Source organism: Crocodylus siamensis, chromosome 6, assembly GCF_052110815.1.
Source record: "Crocodylus siamensis isolate JL-2025a chromosome 6, ASM5211081v1, whole genome shotgun sequence".
NCBI lineage: Eukaryota > Metazoa > Chordata > Crocodylia > Crocodylidae > Crocodylus > Crocodylus siamensis.
This window is the reverse complement of record NC_143400.1, coordinates 34,389,511-34,403,263: the sequence shown is the minus strand read 5'-3', so window position 1 is coordinate 34,403,263 and position 13,753 is coordinate 34,389,511. Positions and strand designations below refer to the sequence as shown.

Genomic DNA, 13,753 nt, shown 5'->3' with positions numbered 1-13,753 from the left:
GTCTGCCAAGCCTCTGAAATAGGCAGCTGGTCCAGCATAAGCCATCACCAAAGACCTGGCTTCACATACATGTCTTGGACCATCCCGCCCAGGGCTACACTCCCAGCCTGCTGCCACACGGAAGTGTGCTTGAGCAATGGGACACTGGCATGGAGGTGAGAAGTGCAAGACCTCACTACAGACGCATCATGTTAGGAACCTGCCCACCGTTGCAGGACCAGATAAATGGCCCCGATGCAGCTTCAAGCGACGAAGGGCCGAGGCAAGAGCTCCAAGCAGATCTGGTTCCAGGCAGCAAAGGGTTGAGGAGATTCCCCAACAGACACTGTCCTCCTCAAGCCATGGGCTCCAGCTGCTCAGTCAGGGCTGGAGCCCAGGGCCAAAGTCCCTGGGAAAGCCCCTGGCTGGGATCCAGCCTCAGTCCCCTGAGAGTGCAGGAAGGTGGGGGGAGCTGCAGCACCTATGTTACCTCCTGCCACCCTGGGAGCCAGGGCTCCAGCAGTCGCAGAGCTGAGGGGCAGGGGACAGGCTGGGGAGCCCCATTTCTGAGAAGGACGCAGGACATGTCCTGGAGGTTTGCAGTCACTGCTTCTGCCTGACAAGAGGAAAGAGTGTGTGTGGGGTGGGCAGGGGGGGAAGGAGGGAGAGGGGTAGGATGGGATCCAGGGAGGAAAACATGTGCAGGAGAGGGTGGAGGCATGAGGCAGGGGGACAGGCATCCTGGGCAGCTGTGGGAAGGGCTCCAGGCACTGGGGGCAGCGGCACTGCAACTCCCAGGCCTTAGCCTCCCACTTAAATCCCAGGGAGGCTGTGGAGCCTTTGCAGGTGAGATTCAAATGATTATTAACCTGCCTCTTTTCCCAGGCTCCGGCCTCCCCTGCTGCAACACCAGAACTGCCCTGCTCTGCCCCTTCTCCTCCTGCCCTGGTCCCACTCCTCATCTTGATTGGCAGATTCAGAGCAAGAGCTAGTGCTCTGCTTTGGCCTGTGGCTGCTCCTGTCTGGCCTAACTAAAAGGTACCTGAAACCCCACAGCCTGTCTTTCCTTGCCAAAGACATGTTGGCAGCAACTGCAAACATCCTCCCAGCATGGGGCAGTATGAAAAGTCCTAAGGAGCGAGTCATGGTCATATGCATGACTCCCCTCACTGTCTCGTGACCCATCATGGGGCTCAGGGTCCTACACAGGCGTTAGCACTTTCTTGTGAGGCGGAAGCAGGCGCTGTCCTACTGCCTGTCACCACTATGGAAGAGACACCGCAGCTCTGTCCACACATGACCAGCTGCCAGTAGGCACAATCTGAACTTGGCACCCACAGGCCAAGCAATCACCCTCCAGCTCAGTCCTGGGCGCACACAATGAGTCGGACCCCAGCTGCAGCCCATCTCACTCCCTGAGCCATGGGTGTTGCTCAACCCCAGGATTATTCCCCATTTGTCATGGCTTTACTAAGAACAGAAACCATTTCCCAAAAGCCAGATGGCCCAAAAGACAGCCATTCAGCTCCTGAGAGCTCCAAGGAAGGAATCCAGGACACTTGGCTGTGACGTGCCTGGCTGAGATTCTCCCGCACAGCCAGGGCACATTTCCAGTAGAGCTCTGCAGCCCATCTAGGACTTGGCTTCTCAAGCAGCCTGAAGGCATTAGGGAGCTGCCATTGAGCTGCATAAGGGCCCCAGGGAATAGGGTGCCTTCACCTGCCTTGCATTAAAAATGGACCCACCTGAAGGAATAGGAAGGGCTGTCCTGCAGAGGGACAGAGTGCAAAGAGACAGTTTGTCCCAGTAGAGACATCGTTTGCCCTGAGTGCGAGTGAAGCTGCTTTGGAGGGAGCCCTCTTGGAAGTGGGAAGGGTGATGTAACCCCAGCAGGGTTTGAATGAGAGACCTGCAGGGAGGACAAGTGAGGAGCTGCCTGTGAGGAGTCTCCAAGCAAGAAGACCCTCCTGCAAGCCCGTGCATGGCTGGGTGAGCACAGCAAGGGAGGGGGACGCAGGGCCAGGGGAGAGGCTGGAGGCTGCCCTGGTTTTATTCCCTGTGAAAAGGCACTGGGGAGGGGCTGCATTTGCTGGGTCCTGTGAGGCTGTGCTGGGCAGGGGAAACTGGTACAGCCTGCAGAGCAGGCAGGGCAGAGTAGCACCCAAGGCTTACCCCGACCCAGTGAGGGCTGACAGCACCCAGCACCACAGGGCAACACGCAGCTAGAGACTTTCTCCCTGCTCTCTTCTGCCTCCTGGTCTGCACACCACACTCAGCCCCCAAAGGTAGCCCCAGACAGCCCAGCCCGACTGCCTGCCTCAGCCTGTGGCATCTGGGGTGGCCTGCTGAGCCTAACTCAGCAAGTCCAAGGCCATGGTGAGCCCTGCCTGAGAAAGAGAGTCCTGCTGCAGTGCCCTTCCCACACATTAGAGCAACCAAAGCCTTTCACTACTTCCCTCCACGAGTCCACCCCAGGACCCTCATTGTGTGGGCCCTCCCCACCATGCCAATACTTCCACCCCATCGCTGTGCAAGTTTTGACTCCCATGATCCTTCCCCCACCACAGCCTGCCCCTGCTGCAGCTCAGACAGCATCTGCTGAAGGGTGGGGAGGGAGATACTCCCCATGCCCTCACCATGCATCCTTCTCCTCCTGCCTGCAAGACCCAGCTGCCCATCATTTACCTTCTCACTCTTTTTAGCATATTCCCTACCAATTCACCTGCCACTGCATGGAGGAAATGGCAAGACATGCTCAACACCACTTTCCAGCCCCCTCCACGTGTTACCTTCTTGCTTTAAATCCTCTGGGTCCCACTCAGTGTGACGAAACCATCAGAAAAGCCAATGGCACTTTATCGTGCATCAGCAGATGCATGACAAATAGGTCCAAGGAGGTGATACTTCCCCTCTATCGGGCGCTGGTCAGACAGCAGCTGGAGTACTGCGTGCAATTCTGGGCGCCGCACTTCACGAAGGATGCGGATAACCTGGAGAGGGTCCAGAGAAGGGCCACTCGTATGGTTAAGGGCCTACAGGCCAAGCCCTACGAGGAGAGACTAGAGAAACTGGACCTTTTCAGCCTCCGCAAGAGAAGGTTGAGAGGCGACCTGGTGGCTGCCTATAAGTTCATCGGGGGGCACAGAAGGGAATTGGTGAGTATTTATTCACCAAGGCCCCCCCGGGGGTTACAAGAAATAATGGCCACAAGCTAGAAGACAGCAGATTTAGATTGGATATTAGGAGGAACTTCTTCACAGTTTGAGTGGCCAAGGTCTGGAATGGGCTCCCAAGGGAGGTGGTGCTCTCCCCTACCCTGGGGGTCTTCAAGCGAAGGTTAAATGTGTATCTAGCTGGGGTATTGTAGGCCCAGCACTCTTTCCTGCTTATGCAGGGGGTCGGACTCAATGATCTATTGAGGTCCCTTCCGACCCTAGCATCTATGAATCTATGAATCTTCCATTTTCCTCTGTCATCCACTATGTCACTGCAGTCACACTGCCATCGCTACCTTAAGTGAGACTGACAGGACGCCCTTCCTTGCTGCCCACCCAGCACAAGCCTATGAATAAGGGACTTGCTTGAGAAAGGTCCTGACCCCTCCTGCCCAGATGACTGCAGGAAACACATTTAAATTCTCCCCTGACCACACAGAGGCAGAAATGCTAGGCTCAAAGGCGAGGCAGGTGGAGTACAGCACAGTACGACACTTTATTAGTCCACAGCCATCCCGTCACCCAGGCAGTAATGTTGGATGAGGAATCCATGTGCACACATGCACTGGTACCCATCCTTTGCAGGGCCTGTCTCCGCCGGGTCATGTCAGTCCTTGCTTTGCAGCCGGGAGTATTCTCCATGCACCTGCACTCCTTCCAAGGGAACCCACCTGCCCCCTCCCCCTTGTTCAGGCTGCAGCCTCCATTCCTCCTCATTCCCACTGCTATTCAGCAGGGAAAGCACACAGAAGCATGTCTCAGTATGATGTGTTTATTAAGCTGGGCTGGGTCATCGGCCAACAGAACCAAAAGAGCTCTCAGCCATGCCCAGACCCACCACCATGGAGGACTCAGCCATGGGCAAGTCCCTAGTGTGTAAGAGCTGTGTTCATATCCTGAAAGAGAAGAGCAGCTGGGTTTCAGCAATGCTGTGCTCACTGGGACCTGTCAGGAAACAAGTCTGGGAGCCTCCTTGGAGGCTGTGGTCACTGTTTCTACCAGGAGCTCCCCCGAGTGGCCCCCCCCCCCCCCCAGCCTTCCCCAACACCTCCTTGGGACTCCGTTCTGCCCCACCCTGACAAGTGGGAGGACACATCAGTGCCCTGCAATGGCTGGCACAGCACAGCTCATCTGAGACCCGCTGCTTCCCTTCCCCTGGGAGAGAAGGGGCCTCGCACGCCCAGGACAGCTCCAGGGACAGGACTATGCTCTGGCAGGCATGCAGGCACGTGGGTTCACTGCCAGGCCCGTGCCTGACTCAGTGCATCTATCTCCTCCTGGCTCCGCAAGTACTGCTCTATCTCACTGTCTGGAATGGGCTCGTCTCCAGTGACATCAGGGGCTGAAGGGTCTGGGGTGGCTGCTCGGGGTCTCTTCTTGGGATGCAGGAGGCACGGTGGAAGCAGAGGTGTCTGCGCACTGCGGCGGGTCCCGGCTGTGGAATGGCCCTCAGGCTGCCCTGCTTTCTCCACCATCTGCAGGCTGCTGCTCCCATTAGTCCCCTCAGCTTCCTCGCCCCCGTCCTCTGCGTCTCCTGCCCTGAAGGAGCATCTCAGCAGGAAGGACCTGTGCTGAAGCAGGTCCCCGATGTGCTTGACCACCGTCTTCTTGTCCACGCGGAGCACCCGCAGCCAGGCCAGTTGGGAGGCCATTCTCAGGAGTATTTCTTGAAGTTCTTTCAGTCTCAAGTGGGCCGGCGGAGGGAGGTCTGTGTCCGCCAGCTTGCAGAAGCGAGAGAAGGTGCAGGTCAGGCGGCCCCCAGGCTGCAGTGACTGCCATGCAAGGTAGGCCGCTGCCGTGACAATCGGGATGGGGTGTCGGCCTGTCACCAGCCAGGTCTCGCTGGCCAACTCCACCAGCTGGATCGTTCGTGCCACCATCTTCTCCTTGTCCTCAACAAATTTGGCAGGGACCGTGGTTGAGCCCTGGAATAGCTTGAAGCTGGAAGACCAAAAAAAAAAAATAGACACTAATCGCTGTGACAGACCCCAGGCAGAGGAAGCCACTCACAGCATGAGTCCATGTGGCTACCAGAGCAGGTCATCCCCATGCAGCAGCAATTCCACCCACCCACCCAACTGAGGAGGCCAGTGTGTGGGCCACTGCCTGGACCTATCTGGATGCCACACCAGGGGTCAGGGCCAAAACCCATCTGTCACTAGGGCATCAAACAACGCCCCCATAAGCAGGTTCCCTGCCCCCTCCCTGCAAATGACAACTATTGATGTCTCTTCTCTCACCCACTTGCCAGAGGGGTTCTTAGTCTGAGGCAAGTGGGGGGGGCAGTTTTTAGCTGTAATTCAGCCCTTGTGAACCTAAGTACTTGGGGGACAGATTCCCATGACAGCATCTGGGCACCAGCTGTGACACAGAGCCCAGGGTCCAGTCTCAGGGGAGCTGGCCCAGCCTTCTCTTTGACACAAAGCAAATAAGCAAAGTGGAGTTCTGCAGAGAGAGCCCTCTGCTGTGCCAGGGTGAGGGTCAGGGGATGCATCCCATAGAAACCAGGGCTCACTTGGTACTCTCAGCCCAGGTGGCACTGCCCATTGCATGCACAGGTCCTGCCTCACACCCAAAAGGCAACTCGAGGGGTGTCCAGCCATGTGGGATTCTCAAGCCCCACAGATCCTGCAGGAAGGAGGGTGTCAATTCCATTACCCATTGAGATGCGTTTTCACCAGATCCATCAGGCTCAGGGCAGGCACATCCAGCTCCAGCTCCTTCAAGACATGCAGGTATACACTGGTAAACAGTTCCTTGTCCGCATACAGCAGGGAGCAAATCGTTCCCATGGTCACAGGCCAGTTGTGCTGCCGGCAGGTCACACAGACACAGCAACCCACCAGAACCTCCTTCTTCTCCAAGCTGACTAAGTGGAAAGAGGGGTGCTTGATTGCTCGCTGGAAATAAGACACAGCCGTCTCTTCAAACACAGGTGGGAGCTGGAGGACTTTGCACAGATCCTGGACACGCTTGATCCCTGCAAAAGAGCACACTCTGTCAGCATCTGCATAAAAAGGGTCTCTCTAGCTCCTTCAGCCCAGGCCAGATGTCAGCTAATGGCTACCTGGCACTGCCAGGCCTGGAACCAGGGGAGCTTCTCAGCTGAGTGAGAAACAGAAATACAATTCACATGGCAGCTTCCCCCTAGCAGGAACATGACACCAAGTCCCACATGTCTCAAAACCAGGAACCAGTTCTCACCTCGCTGTTCACAGCGGCTCAGCTGCTCCTTCTGGCCCGTGCTCCATGAGTAGGTCACCTCTGCAAGACAAACATCAGGCAAAGCAGTCATGTCAGTGAGTAGAAGACAAGGTCCACAGTTAGTGCCAGACAAATAGGGATGGAAAGCTGGAAAGCAAAGCACTGGGGGGCTATTCTCTTCACATCTCCAAAGGCGGCACTGGCAGCACCTATTCCCTTCACCAGCTCCCTGCCAATACAACTCAGCCCTGAACAGATAGGATACGGTGGAAAAGGAGTTGAGTGAACCAGACTCCTCTTCTTCTGTACCTCGCCAAAGAGATCCCAGAAAACAGTGCAATCTCAGACCTATTTATATGCTGGGAGTGATACAGTACAGTAAAGCAGATCACCAACTTATGCTGAACTTCACTTCTGCCAAACAGGCCTTCACATTTGAGACCCCACACTAGAGACTCATTTGGGATTGTATTTCCTTGGCCAGGGGGACAGCTGACAGCAGGAAAGCTACAGCTCTGATTCCATTCAGCCTGCACCCATCTATGCAGCGGTAGCCTGCTCACAGTCCAATGTGTTATAGGCACTGAATTAAAACTACCAAACATGGGTTAGTCTAGAGGGAAAAAAGGACAGAGATCCTGATGACTTGACCACAGCTGCTTTAAAGGAACATGTCCAAACTGACTGAGCTTTCTAAAAAGCAACAAAAAACTATATATCAAAGTTGCATGCAGAGTAAAGCCATATGTAAGGACCCACAGGATGTTTTTCCCTATAGATTTTTACTAAAACCAGTTTGAGAGGGCAGTCATAACATGGAGATAGATTCCTAGATGCTTGGGTCAGAAGGGACCTCAACAGATCACCAAGTCCGACCCCCCACCCTGGGCAGGAAAGAGCGCTGGGGTTAGATGACTCCAGCCAGATGCCTATCCAGCCTTGTCTTAAAGACCCCAAGGCAGGGGAGAGCACCACATCCCTTGGAAGCTCATTCCAGATTTTGGCCACCCTTATCATGAAGAAGTTTTTCCTGATGTCTAACCTAAGTCTATTCTCTGTCAGTTTGTGACCATTGTTTCTTGTTACCCCTGGGGAACAGAGCATCTCCCATCCCTTGCTGCGGGCCCCTAATGAATGTGTAGGCGGCCACAAGATCACCTCTCAGCCTTCTCTTGCAGAGGCTAAAGAGGTCCAGGTTCCTCAGTCTCTCCTCATAAGGCTCAGACTGTAAGCCCCTACCCATACAAGCGGCCTCCTCTGGACCCTCTTAAGTCTATCAACATCCTTCTTGAAGTAGAGTGCCCAAAACTAGACGCAGGGCTCCTACTGCGGTCTGACCAATGCCGCATAGAGGGGAAGTATCACCTCCTTGGCTCTATTCATCATGCATCTGCCGATATACAATAAAGTGTGGTTAGCTTTGCTGATGATTTTGACACGCTGACAACTCATGTTCACTTTAGACTCCACGATCACTTCCTGCTCCTGTGCTGCTGAGAGGGTCACTTCCCAGCCTGTACAACAAAACATCACAGCACCACGAAGCAGGCCGTGACACTGACCAGTCCTGCCATTTTTTGAACTACAAACAAAACAGTTAGGTTTCCAGAAGTAAGTATTTTTGGTTAAAGATACCTCCAAGGTTTAGTTCAGAACACAAGTTGGGACGTTTCCACTTAAGTACAACACAACAGTTTTAAGCTGATTTTTCTTGTACTGCTCCAGCTGAAGCCCTCGCTGTTACCTGCTCAGAAAACCCACCAACTTCCCATGGGCCACAACCATGAGGGTATTTGCAAGTTGGCATTTGCTTGCTGATGGGCAGAAGAGCCCTGCAGCAGACAGCCATGACAGCATTGCTGCATGCTTGACGAAGCCCAGATAAACAGCAGGCCTGTGCAGCAGCACAAGCCCATGGGAAGTTGTGGGTTACGGACAAGGGCAGACACAAGAGTCACGATCTCACGCATCTGGGGAAAGCCGTTGGAAACGTGCCTTCCCCACCACCCTCAGCATTTCTGGCAACAGCTTCTCTCCCCTAGTCCCATTTCTGTGTTTTGGCTGTGAGGTTTAACCGACACCAGGGTCGTGAACTGAGCACCAAGCGACCGAGGCCCAGAGGCTGCCGTGCTGTCCTGTCGCCGTGCCTGCCTCTGGGCAAGACCATCGCTCCCTGGAGGATAGCACCCGATGCGTTAATCACGCGTCCTTCCCGACACCCGGAAGAGATACCCTTCTTCCCCCTTCCTGCACAATGCAGTCTTTCCCTCCCTGAGTGGCACGATGACCCCCTTCCACTGCCTGATTTGCTGGTCTGCTTTCTGCTCCCCGCCCGCCCTACCGTGCAGCTGCTGCTCCTCGGCGAAGGTGGTGGTGAGCAGCCCCTCGGCGAGGACGCGGCCGCAGGCGGCGCACACCAGCTGGCTCTGCGCGTACAGCGCGTCCTGCACCAGGTCGGCGGAGCCGCAGCCTGGGCACGTCTGCCGGCCGGACATGCCGCCGCCACGGCCGGCCTAGCGGAACGCACCGGATGCGGCCCGGGGGACCCCGGGCAGCGCGCACTCACCCGCCCACTTCCGGTCCCTCCCCGAAGCGGCTCCGGCGAGCAACCGCGACCCCCCCCCGCGCGCGTTCCGCCCTCACCTCCGGCCCCAGCCCGCGTCCGGTCCCTCCCCAAGCGTGTCCTGCTTTGGCTGGATCCCAGCTGGTCCCTTAATGCTCCCCCCGTGGGAGATCCTGCGCTCTGCAGGCCTGCTGCCTGTGCGTGGGCTGCTCCAGGGCAGTGCCGGGATCATAATACTCCAGCCAGATATCTATCCAGCCGCCTCTTGAAGACGTAGGCTATGAGAGACACTATTACGTAGCTGGCAGGTAAAATGCAGAAGAAAAGATAAATGGAAGAGCAAGCCTTAGTCGTAGTCTTACTTCGCTCCTAGGCAAGCTGTTTGAGAAAATTATTCTGGCACACATCCATGAGGGGCCAGCGGGGGAGATTACGCTTAGGGGCAACCAACACGGGTTCATTAGTGGCAGGTCCTGTCAGACCAACCTGGTGGCCTTCTACGACCAGGTCACCAAATCCTTAAATGCAGGGGGAGCAGTGGACACAGTCTTTCTGGACTTTCGGGAGGCCTTCGACACTGTCTCTCACCCTGTTCTCATTAAGAAACTGGGGACTGCAGTGTCGACACCCACACAGTCAGATGTGTCGCCAACTGGCTGGAGGGCCGCACCCAGGGAGCGGTGGTGGTGGATGGGTCATTTTCAGCCTGGAAGGACATGGGCAGCAGGGTCCCCCAGGGCTCGGTCCTCGGGCCCGCACTGTTCAACATCTTCATCAGTGACTTGGACGAGGGGGTAAGAAGCACCCTGCTCAAATTTGCTGATGACACTAAGATGTGGGGGGATGTGGGCACGCTAGAAGGGAGCAGTAGGCTACAATCAGACCTAGACAGGTTACAGGGGTGGGTGGACGAGAACAGGATGGGATTCAACACTGACAAGTGCAAGGTGCTGCACCTGGGGAGGAACAACCGGCACCATACCTACAGGCTGGGGAACTCCCTTCTTGTCAGCATGGAGGCAGAAAAGGATTTTGGAGTCATCATTGATGCCAAGATGAACATGGGCCGGCAGTGTGGGGATGTGGTCAGGAATGCCAATCGCACCTTGTCATGCATCCACAGATGCATCTTGAGCAGGTCCAAGGAGGTGATCCTCCCCCTCTAGGCGGCACTGGTCAGGCCGCAGCTGGAGTACTGCGTCCAGTTCTGGGTGCCGCACTTCAAGAGAGATGTGGACAGCATGGAGAGGGTCCAGAGGAGGCCACTCACATGATCCAGGGGCAGCAGGGCAGGCCCTACGAGGACAGGCAACGGGACCTGAACCTGTTCAGCCTCCACAAGAGAGAAGGCCGAGGGGGGATCTAGTGGCCTGTTACAAACTAGTCAGAGGGATCAGCAGGCACTGGGGGAGTCCCTGTTCCCCCGAGCACTGCCAGGAGTGACCAGGAATAACGGTCACAAGCTGGCAGAGGGGAGATTCAGACTAGACATCAGGAGGCGCGACTTCACTGTCAGGGCGGCTAGGATCTGGAACCAACTTCCAAGAGAAGTGGTGCTGGCTCCTACCCTGGGGGTCTTTAAGAGGAGGCTGGATGCACACCTTGCCGGGGTCATTTGACCCCAGTACTCTTTCCTGCCATGGCAGGGGGTCAGACTCAATGATCTACTCAGGTCCCTTTCGACCCTAGAAACTGTTAAACTAAGCCCATTCAAGCGAGCTGCTATCACTTGCACAGCACTGACGGGGGGGATATCGCCTAGATCAGGGGTGGGCAAAATGCGGTGTGCCAGCCCATTGTGTCAGGGCAGCGGGGCCCCTACAAAAATTTAGAAAATTAATATTTATATACCCCTGGCTGCCTGTCATGTGGCCCTCAATGGCTTGCCAAAACTCAGTATGCGGCCCTCCATCCAAAATAATTGCCTGCCCCTGACTTAGAAAACAATGAACCACAAAGTCAACATCTGTGTTAAGTCTGTGGTTCTCGAGTCTAGCAAGCTAATTATTATTCCCCCAACTCAGGCTTCTGAAAGCGATTTATAAACTTCCCTGGAGCGCCAGGACTTGAAGTTCAGAAAGGAAGTGGTTTCCTATTTTTTTAAAATTCACTAGTAGCGCAGTCCCTTCCTTCTTTTCTGAGCATTCGTTCTTGGAAGTAGGTTGTGTCTAGTTTCACCTAGTTTCCAGGAGGGTCATGCTGGTGCACCGATACCACAGCCAGCTATGGACAGTTGCGTGAGCCATGGCTTCTGAGGGGCAGTGGGTGGTGGGATAGGACAGGGTGCTGCTATGTGAGGCAGTTGAGATTAGTTGCTTAGCCTCAAGACAGTGTTGGGTCCCAGTATGTGCCTCCTAATCAGCAGCAAGTTCATTGGTGAGGATGAGCTGGGTGTGATAAGGAACAGCCTGAAAGCTAGGAGGGTTGGGCTAGGCTTGTTTCTCTGTCTAGTTATTTTTTAATATAGGCTGTACTTGCTTATTGATCATTATCATTTCAAATTCAGGATGATAGTTGAAAACCCAGCGTGTGTAGTTTGTAGGGGTTTTCCTTGCATCTTGTAGTAGGTCCTGATGTTAGCAAACAGGAATTTCAGGCACCAGTCTAACTACGGAAGATTGCCCCTGCAATGCTAATCACCATTTGTTTTCTCCACAAAGCAGCAGTCCTTACCGAGGGGGAATCTTTTGGTAATGAGAAGGACATACCAGGCCACAACCGATCCAGCCAGCAAGGCTTTCTCTCTTCTTGCAACACACGCTATATCTATGGGAAAGTGCCAGCAACCTTATCCTTTTCATTTTACTTCTGTCATATGAATTGAAAGAACTACATCCAGGAAAGCAGCCACCTTCAATTTCCTTTCTTTAATCTATATCTCCAAAGCCGGCAGGGGGAAATAGCCACCCAAGTTATTTCCTTAGCGCTCTCTACAATAGCTCATTAGAACCACACACCAGAGTGAAGTGCTTGACAATGCCAGTCAATTTCTATTGAGCACTGGCTTTAAAGCTCCCTGGAGAGTCATTTCTGATAGCACTGAAGGGCAGGCAACCACTGACTGGATGCTGAAGGATGTTAATGATTACCTTGACCTGTCGTTTTAAACTAAGTGTAAATGGAGCAGGGGCTGCCACAGCAGCATGCAGTTATTCCCAACGGAGCCACATTTCAGTCCAGTGGTCCCAAGACTACGTGCATGTGCAAGGCATTTGAACTGCACTGACTTTTAAGTTGCTACAACAGCTGGCTGCCTTTGTTGTAATGGAAGCTTTTGGATGATAGAGATCTAACACATACCTGACAGCTATAGAGATGCTGGTTTCTCATTCTGCTGCACTGGTGGATCAAGTTTCTTTGCCTTACAGGCTGTTGTTCACCATGGAGTCACTGTGGCCAGACAACTCCCACCGCTTTAGGCCAAGTCCAAATAAATCAGGCAAGTCCCAGAAAGCAGGTTGGTTTGTAGTTCATACTTGCTTAACATTTTAAAAAACTTGCCCAAGTACTGTTGTTCAATCTGCACAGACAGACAGCCACATATGCATGCAAGCAAGCCATCATTAAGTGTAATATGCTACATTTGGAGGAGGGGGAACTGTCCCATTGACTTTCATGGCAAACACTGCGCAGCCAGCTGAAAGTGGGAGGAGGCCCCAGCGGTGCAGAATCAGACCGTAAAGCTGACATGAACACGCAGGGGAGACTATATGAAATCAGTGCTACAAGGTTCAATACCGAGAAGCGCTAAGTGCACTAACTGCTATATTTAGCAAGGATACGTCAGTACAAAACAGGCCACAAGTACCTCAGGCAGCGATAAGTAAAAAAGCCCTTGTAGGGCTGTGTAACAGACAACTCCATTTTTGATCAATATGACACAAAAGTCACAGCCTGGGGCAAGAAGCATGCAGAGCACATTCCACTCTACTCAACACAAGCACCACTTCAGCTGGAGCGCTCTGCTATTTTGACTACTGCATGTAGAAAGCCAAGGTGAACTCGCGAGTTCAGGAGAAACATGCCCATGGATGACCTGAGGAACAGTTGAAGGCAACTGAAATAGTCATCTATGCTGCCAGGTTGTTCCTACTGCTGTGATTCCCATCCCATGAGGGAAGGCCAAGTAGCAGATAGCCATGTTTGCAACAAAATTATATGTTAAGAAATACTTTCTAACTGCAAGGATAGCAAAGGAGTGAAACAGGCTGTCCACTGAGCCTCTGCAATCTTGTTTGTTGGACTGACATTTTGGAAATCAGGACCAAACATCCTTTTTTCATTTTTTATTTTTGACTATTACAAGGGCAGGCTGGGGGGTGGGGGGTAAATCTATAGGTCTCCTGCCTCACTACAGGAGCTGGACTAGATTATCTGATCAGGCATAGGTGGTACCCTACTATTAAATCCAGAGCCACAGATGGGGCTCTATGTAGCCCAACCAGCTCCTTTCCCTAGGACATTTGTCCTTCAGTACAGGCCAGTGTCATACACCTGCTTTACATCAGCCAATGCCATCTATTCCCAGCATCTGGCATCTCCGCTGCCAGACTGGTTTATTGCAATCTGTTTTCAGAGTAAAAACTGGTCGAAAAATCTTCTCTTGTTGACAGCTTCAGGAACCGCACCAAAAGGAACTTACCTTCCAGTAATGCAGATTCCATTCCCAAGGGCCCCTGCAGCCCAAAGGTACTTTTTAGTGATTTGTCCATGAAGCAGCAGTGCCCCCCTCCCCGCCAAAGCTTATTTTCTTTTATTAGGGTCCAGTGAAAAGCAGAAGAGTGCTCAGCCA

At 53.7% G+C, this 13,753-nt stretch overlaps 1 protein-coding gene across 1 annotated transcript; it reads right to left on the bottom strand.

Moving 5' to 3' along the window:
- Positions 1-3,952: 3,952 nt before the first annotated feature.
- BRF2 (BRF2 general transcription factor IIIB subunit) lies at positions 3,953-8,977 on the bottom strand. The gene is made up of 4 exons (XM_090054565.1): positions 8,740-8,977; positions 6,399-6,458; positions 5,853-6,174; positions 3,953-5,135 (listed from the first exon to the last, which is right to left on the bottom strand). The coding sequence occupies exons 1-4, from the start codon at positions 8,891-8,893 to the stop codon at positions 4,430-4,432; spliced, it is 1,242 nt and encodes a 413-aa protein (XP_089910691.1). The 5' UTR covers positions 8,894-8,977; the 3' UTR covers positions 3,953-4,429.
- Between the last annotated feature and the right edge of the window lie 4,776 nt (positions 8,978-13,753).

What these genes read in the sequence shown, in the direction of transcription:
- BRF2 (XM_090054565.1), bottom strand. Translation starts at nt 8,893, where the DNA reads ATGTCCGGCCGGCAGACGTGCCCAGGCTGCGGCTCCGCCGACCTGGTG. An exon ending in GAGCCGCTGTGAACAGCGAG is followed by an intron (nt 6,175 to 6,398) that starts GTGAGAACTGGT and finishes GCTCTTTTGCAG; the next exon opens with GGATCAAGCGTGTCCAGGAT. An exon ending in GTGAAAACGCATCTCAATGG is followed by an intron (nt 5,136 to 5,852) that starts GTAATGGAATTG and finishes TTGGTCTTCCAG; the next exon opens with CTTCAAGCTATTCCAGGGCT.